Consider the following 7,532-nt stretch of genomic DNA (forward strand, 5'->3'; position numbering starts at 1 on the left):
AGAGGGCGAATTGCGCCACTTGGTACGGTTAAGATCTATGATTCAGCTTGTCAAAATTCTAATTTCAAGAGTGATTTGGTGTGTTGTTTTTCAGAAATCCAAGGGGATCAGCCCCCCCCCCCTGACACCCCCTATATCCGCCACTGTTTACCGTGCCACTTTACCGGGTTCTTACACGTAATTCGTCCGGGGGGGGGGGGTACTCCCTTTCACAGGCCCCAAGGCACCCAATATTACACTAGCCAAACTTTTTAAAAGTCTCTCCCAGGGGCGGATCCAGAGATGTTTTTGACAATCTTCCAAATGAACTTTGTTGATTCATCCTCCATTTTTGACCGTCTTCCGACAAAATTTAGATACCCGTCAATGAAAACTTTAAAATCTGACCGTCTTCCGGAAGACCCAAAAGACGACCTGAATCCGCCCCTGTCTCCAGGAATGGATCCAAGATAATTTGCAGAGGTGGATCCAGGGTTATTTGAAGGGGGTCCGGAACGACAGGCCTCAGATGCGAGGGGCCGTAGCAATAGTCCGAAGGTTCATTGGTCAGAATGTTCACTAGAGAATCTAGGACCAATCAGATGCAAAGCCGGACATCGCTCCCTTGGCTTGGGGTTCGGGGCCTGCTCAAGGGCCCGAAAATTTTTTTGGTGTTTTGGAGGGAAAAAGGTGCCCTTTGGTACAGTTTAGAACTATGATTCAGCTAGTCAAATTTCTAATTTCAAGAGGGAAAATCAGTGTGATATATTTTTCAGAAACAGGATCAGGATTACAGATATCGATGTACGAAAGTTTTTAAAAATACATTATGGTCACATTTAAGTCTCTTTATGTATAAAATTCTACGGCTGCTCTGTTACTCTTTGAAATGAATTATTAGAACTCGCAGTTGGATATACTGTACACGTCTGATACGAATTGAGGACTATGAATTAAATGAGATTTTTAGTTGGTTTTCTATCCTTTGTTGATCTGAATAAGCCATTAGATCAATTAGACGTAAAGAGAGTTCTGGGTGTCTGCCAGTTCTAGTTGTCCCAGTGATGGCAGGCTCCAGGCTCAGATGTAGAGAACTAGTCAGATTGCAGCGAACCAACACTTCATGAAGAACAGGACGTCTGTCGTGAATTTTCTAATTTTTGTTTTAAAATAGCATTTTTGTCAGAAATCAATTTTAAGAGTAAATAGTTTTCTGTCTGGTATTTGTTACCATTATTCTGTTTGAATATAATGTGAAATTATACGCGTTGCTTCTTTTACGTTGTACTCAAGAAACACCATTGTGAAAGGTAGCTCTCGTTTCTATGAATGCGTTAAAGAAGCCGATAGTTATCAGCTTTGCGCAGTGGCGGTACCATAGCCAATGAGGTTTATCCGAGGCGTGGTTATTGCTAGTTGAAAACTATACCCAATACCCCGTGCTGACGTCGTGAAATACCGACGGTAGCACAATTTTTGAACGCCTCTACGGGGGCTTACAGCAACATGTATCAAAACCCATTCATTCCTCTTTAGATAATAATAATAATTTTATTGAGCACTAAATGATATGAAAACATTTGTAGGCTCACTAGACAACAATATTCACACAATATATAAGAAAATACATTTATATATGTTTACATATATAGTATGTTTTTGAACTGATGTTTTTTTTTTTTTTTTTTTTTTTTCAGTTTCCGTTCGCCTAGACCAATATTATTGTATCCTTCGACCTCCCAACATTCATTCATTCAGACACAAATCTTCTGTATCACGCAAGAAGATAAAGGTGTATTTAGACCTAAGTTCTTATCAGTTCATTAAGACCGAGGTAGATATTAGGCTAAAATATATAATGAAAAATATCAAACGCAAGCCGAAAAATTTAGCTAAGGCCACACTTTTTTATTTTTATGGATGACATCCTCTGGGGACCCCAAAATCGGCGCGAGCGGGCGAAAAAAAAAAACAGTCCAAAAAAAAAAAAAAAACTGCTTAAGAAAAGTTATGTTTTCAGTACACAGCTGGAAACACTAATTTACCACAGAAACACGTATCAAACTAACAGCATGTCTTTATCCATGCTCTCAAAATATTAAAGCATTGTGAATAGGGCCTACTTCGTAGAAAGGTAAAAAGTCATGAATATATATGTGCTGCATATTACCAAATCTATTTAAGGTTATTTCATGCATTCTGTTGGTATAGCAATCAATACAACAAATATCAAATAAACAGCGTGTCTTTATTTGTACTCTCAGAAAATTTAAGCATTGTGAACACTTCACAAAATTGTTAAAAAATGAAGCAAAGATAGGCCTATGCTTCCTACTACCAAATCTAAAAAAGGTAATTTCGGTCGATGCCATTTTGTCTACTTCGACTCACACGTAGCAGCCAACTATCGGGTGGCCTGTCTGACCTTCAGTCCACCAAATACCACGACGCTCTTGTCGACCCTTTTTTCGCTACAAAAAAAAAACCTGGTAAGCCTATGTGCTGCTTTGGACAGAATGTCACTGAAATTTTCCGGGCGATGATCGCTGGCCGCGGCCAGCCTTTCGTATAATTGTAAAAATGTGATATCTCTATGTCCAATATCAATGGCAAACCAATCCAAAACGACGACCCCCGTTCTCTTTATGACTTTAATTGTCGTGTATTTTGAAATTAATGGTAGAGATGAATTTGACGACAAAGCGGCCATATTTCCATGTGGTGATAATACGCATGCGCAGAAAGCTCATTTTCCGCACTCGGAACTACTCCGATATCTCCGCAGTCGACAATGACAGCATGGAGCTTGCGGAATTAGCCGAGGATTGCCGATTACATTTTCCGGCAAATTCAATAACGACGTTTGCAACAACCGACTTCCTTGGGGGGGGGGATTTTTTTTTTTTTTTTTTTTTGGAGAACGGACGAAAATCGGTGCGCGCGCAGGATGTCATCCATAAAATCAAAAAAGTGTGGCCTAATGGCCAATCTGGGCGTAGGCCTTCATCAGACTGATGTTGGCCGTAAGCTAACGGTATGATAAATTATCGGCTTGTGTTTGATAATTTTCATTTATGATCCAACTACCAAGCAAATGAACGTTTTTGCTTATTAAGGCTGTAATAGTTTAAGTAGTTAAAATGAAATGAAGTTTCGACCGCAGGCAGATGTTTCTAGTGCGCAGTTCAAATGTTTTTTCAAAGAGCATTTCAATTAAACCGAAATAATGAGTTTCTCATGAGATTTAAAAAATAGTAGTCTCGAGTGTGCATTAAAACAATGCAACTGACGCTCTGTTTTCAAGGTTGTATCTGTGATGATTGTAATTAAACGCTCGGTTTCTGCACAGCTGACGTCTTTACCCTCTCATTGTGCTAATTACTTCCATCAGAGATAACAGGCCGCGCTTCTTCTCAAGGTCGTTCTGCTAAAAAAAAGTCAACATTTGAGTCACGTTAGTGACGCACACATTTTGTGGAATATTTGCATAATTCTGCTCGATTATTTAATGTTCCTGTTTTAACGCCCTCCAAATATGAAAACAAAACAACAGAAATTTTACTTAAAAAATGATATAAAGCAGTACGAATTAGCATAAATGTCTTTAACAGACGCAACACGACAAATATGCTCACTTTTTTGTGAAAAGGACCCCAGAAATGATTCTAGATACGCCAGTAGCTGTACGTGGGTGGATCGTTACTTGAATTAAGCCCCTTCCTATGTAAAAGATATGACGTCAAGAAACCGTTGGTAGGGTAATGTGACCGCGAGAACCGTCAGAAACAAGCCCTATATATACACAGCAGAAGTCGGTCTTGAAATTAGATGTGCAAATACCATCGTTGATAAGCAAGACTTAGATTCATTGATAAATGACAGCAAAGGTGCACTATTTTTGTTTATTATTAACAAGCTGGTATTCAACGCAAAGGGAGGCGAGAGCTCGACCATCAACATACACAAACAAGAGAAGCTTCCTCACTGATCCGCTTCCGAAATACTAGACGAAGGGTATGTATTTGCATTTGTTATCATAAGTTTGTCAACTTGGAATGTCATTTCAGAAAAATATATATATAAAAATTTTCTAGTACATGTACCAACAAAGCGGTAGAGGACGAGATTTCCCAAACCTACATTTAGTGCTCGGAATTTAAAAGAAATGTTTCTTGTTATGAAAATATATTAACACTATATTGCGAAATGTCAATAGATGCAAAATAAATTAATAAGCAATAAATAGATAGATTGAAAAAAAATCCATGCAGAGGAGCGGAAAAACTGATGTAGAGAATATAAACCTAGAATATGGCAATAAATTTGACGGAAACAGCCGTATAGATGAGCACATTACCAGAGATCGTTATCGACATCAGACCTCAATTTAACCAATTTAGCTCAGAGCAAATCCTGATTATATGCAACATATATTTTTTGTTGTTTGTCTGTTCATTTCTAGAGACTTAGGCCTATTCAATCGTTTACATAGCATGTTTGGGTACTTTTTTCCTCATAAAACGTGTTTGTGCTTTTGCACTTTCTCCAGTTAACATTTGTTTGTTTGTTTCTTCGTTTATTCTCTCATTCCATATGCCTTTTCATTAAAATATTTTTCATTCATTTAATGTCATTCATGTATTCATTCCTTTATCTAGGTTAACTGAAGAATAGATAAATTTCAACTGAATAATGCACAGGCTAACTCTGTAAACAATTTTGCCTTTTTTTTTTTTCAGATTCGTCAAATTGGCCCTCTAAATTAAAAAAGGACAGTTTTGTCCCCACCTTAACCCCACCATGAAGCGGCGTCCCCAGGCAACTCCCAGCCCCCCATCGTGGCAGTTCACGCTGTATGACCGTGCTTCGCCGGGGACTGAGGCGCAAAAGACCGTGCCGAAGCTGACAAAGAAATCTCGTCTTCCACCCTTGACACTGAATTTATTACGATATATGACAGTGAAGGAGGAATCGAAGCCTGTGCGGCTCCCCCAAATAATGCCTCTCAGGTCCCCCAACACCCCCAGGAGGCACGTGACCTCGGCGTTAGGGAGCTATGCCGAGTTGGATGCAAGATCGAACACGCCGCAAGGAGGCGCATCGTATGGGAAAACCAAGACGGACCTGTCCTGGTAAGAGATATCCAAAGACACATTTTATAATTGCAATAAAATATCAAGATTTTCATTTAACATACCATGTATGTATTAACATGGCTTATTTATGATGAATCTTAACAACCACTGTCACCATTCGAACGCATTAATTCTTAAACTTGAGCCCGTTTGTTTGTGAGTTTGTTCTTGGTCATGGCTTTTTCCGGCGATACAATGTAGAAGCCACAGTTTAAGAGATTTTTGGATAATTGATAAGAAACTAATTTTATTTTCATAAGGATCTTCTTTACTGTTAAAATGTAAAAAAAAATCCTGACGTTTTGAAATTATTAACGTCTGTGATAAAGGCTACGAGAATCCCTAAAAAACAGTGCATACTGACCATATACCAGAAAGACTCATTAAAGCTACATGTATGTGATTGAAGACAATGGATTATTGTTTACAGACGTGTCATAACGCAGTTGCTTTCATTTCTGCTGAAGAAGAAGTGTTTAAATGTCCATTACTAAGCACTAGCGACCATTTAACAAGACAGCTTGTTCTAAAAATTTTGTAAGATCTCTTAATTGAATCCTTTTATTTATATTTTTTTAATTTTGGGTGTACTCTCATTTTAAGGCGTGGGCTATGGATAAGCTTTAGAGGACGTGATAGTTGACCCCCGTGAGAGAGCTAGTACATCAAATTAATACATGTATACCACCAGCAGGTGGGTATGGGCGATTCCCCTCCCCCCATCCATGCCCCCCCCCCCCCCCCCCCCCCCCCCCTTATCCAAATATATTATCCTCGGTTCTCGCATTTTATGGTTATATAATTGCAGGTATATTTGCATATATCATTGCAAGTCTATACTTTATTGAGTAATTTTCTTTTCCCGTTAGCCGGGAGGCGGCGTACCGACAGCAGCTCAGGGAACCGTTTTCCCCTCCTTACAAAGAGAACTTAGGGCCTGGGGCATTGAGGAAAGTATGGGGCGTCGCCCGCGCATCAGCCCTGGAGACAAGGAAAGGTTGAGACGAGAACGTGAAGCACTGGAGTCGAAATTACAGTGGACTAGTTCCTCCCTGAACTTCAATCCACACGGCTGTAACACCACCAGGGACATCTTTGCCAAGGGTTCCTTGCCCTCCATCCAACGTCCCAGCGGCTCTGCCGAGGACACCAAACACGTGGACGGTGACATGTAGACTATAAGTTGATACCCTCTACCAGGGCGACAGATAGATTTTTTACAGATATTCACAGATATGTTTCTAGATAGATAGACGGTAATTTTGGTCTGTAGTCATCTATCTATCTATGTAGTCATCTATCTGTCGCCCTGGTAGAGGGTAATAAGTTGACTAGTTAAGATATCAACGCTGTGTCCACACTGTGCCTCAGTGCAAGGCTAGGACGACGCGAGATGGCGCTAGTTAAATCTCAGAGAACTGTGAACCCGTGGTTTGAATCAGCTGCAGCAGCAGTTTCTGTTTTAATAAAGTAGGTAAAATGAGGGGTGCACAGTTAGTTTTATTTTTCATATTTGTATTGTAGTTTGAGCAGTGTGTATACGCTAGGGGAATTTCATCTGGGTAGCTCGATATTTATCAAACCAAAATTTTTGTTGGATCAATCAGGCACTGGTAAAAATTTTATCAGATAGTAAACATTATCTCTGCACAAGATAGAATATGTCGAGCATCAGGGAAACGTTTTTTTCTAATTCATTTATCTTGATTATGTGCCAAGTATGGCGGTCATAGGCGACCGGAATTTGAGTGATTGTGGTTAAATGCAGCGAGTTAATATTCTAATTATTTTTCATATATAATGTTTATACTTTACTGTAAACACTTAGATCTATATTCAGTCATTTCAATGTTTTTCTATTATTTGCGCCTATTTATTTTGTACAGCTATCTTCACTGACAGATCATTCTGATGTAAAATTTACGTGCTATATAATGTATAATAAAGTACCACTGTAATCTCAACAGCAGCCGCAGTAACGTACAGATCTCCCATTGTTAAACTACTTCAAACCCTAGGCGTGACACCTGAATCCATTTAACCTTGAGTACATCGTACAGTTGCTCACCGAGTTCCAGTCTTTAGCATGCAGAAGAGGCGCCATCAGAACACACGCCCAGTGCCCTGCACCCTGCTGCATGCTTTGCTTCAGTTTTTTTTTCTTTTACCTTTTCTTTACGTCAGTTTTTTTTTCTTTTGCCTGTTCTTTACCTCGGTTTGTTTTTTACTTTTACCTGTTCTTTACCTCAGTTTTTTTCCTATTGGCCAGTTTGTATGTTTACAACCTAACTCTAAATATCATGGATGTATTTTGATAAAAAAAATCCTGAATAGTTCAGAAATGGATAATCTTTAAATCGATTACATTTTGGTAATTGTCCGTGAGTAAACGAATGTAGTGAATGGATTCGATGATAA

At 39.2% G+C, this 7,532-nt stretch overlaps 1 protein-coding gene and 1 non-coding gene across 3 annotated transcripts; both read left to right on the forward strand.

Annotated features, from left to right (window-relative positions):
• Positions 1 to 1,334: 1,334 nt before the first annotated feature.
• Positions 1,335 to 1,474, forward strand: LOC112041589 (U4 spliceosomal RNA). Its single transcript, XR_002886295.1, has one exon. It is a non-coding gene; the product is annotated as a U4 spliceosomal RNA (small nuclear RNA).
• A 202-nt stretch (positions 1,475 to 1,676) lies between these two features.
• LOC147760176 (uncharacterized) lies at positions 1,677 to 7,078 on the forward strand. 2 transcript variants are annotated; one of them, XM_086994429.1, is made up of 4 exons: positions 1,677 to 1,771; positions 3,896 to 3,993; positions 4,719 to 5,111; positions 5,984 to 7,078. In XM_086994429.1, the coding sequence occupies exons 3-4, from the start codon at positions 4,780 to 4,782 to the stop codon at positions 6,114 to 6,116; spliced, it is 465 nt and encodes a 154-aa protein (XP_086850555.1). In that variant the 5' UTR covers positions 1,677 to 1,771; positions 3,896 to 3,993; positions 4,719 to 4,779; the 3' UTR covers positions 6,117 to 7,078. The 2 variants fall into 2 exon arrangements, with proteins under 2 accessions (XP_086850555.1, XP_086850554.1); XM_086994428.1 differs by lacking the exon at positions 1,677 to 1,771 and having other exon boundaries at positions 3,749 to 3,993.
• Positions 7,079 to 7,532: the final 454 nt, after the last annotated feature.

Source organism: Lingula anatina, chromosome 8, assembly GCF_051362555.1.
Source record: "Lingula anatina isolate TDL-2025a chromosome 8, LinAna3.0, whole genome shotgun sequence".
Classification (NCBI taxonomy): Eukaryota; Metazoa; Brachiopoda; class Lingulata; order Lingulida; family Lingulidae; genus Lingula; species Lingula anatina.

Excerpts from the sequence above, each read along its gene's own strand:
- LOC147760176 (XM_086994429.1), top strand. The coding sequence starts at position 4,780 with ATGAAGCGGCGTCCCCAGGCAACTCCCAGCCCCCCATCGTGGCAGTTC. Across the intron at positions 5,112-5,983 it reads ACCAAGACGGACCTGTCCTG|CCGGGAGGCGGCGTACCGAC; the intron begins GTAAGAGATATC and ends TTTTCCCGTTAG.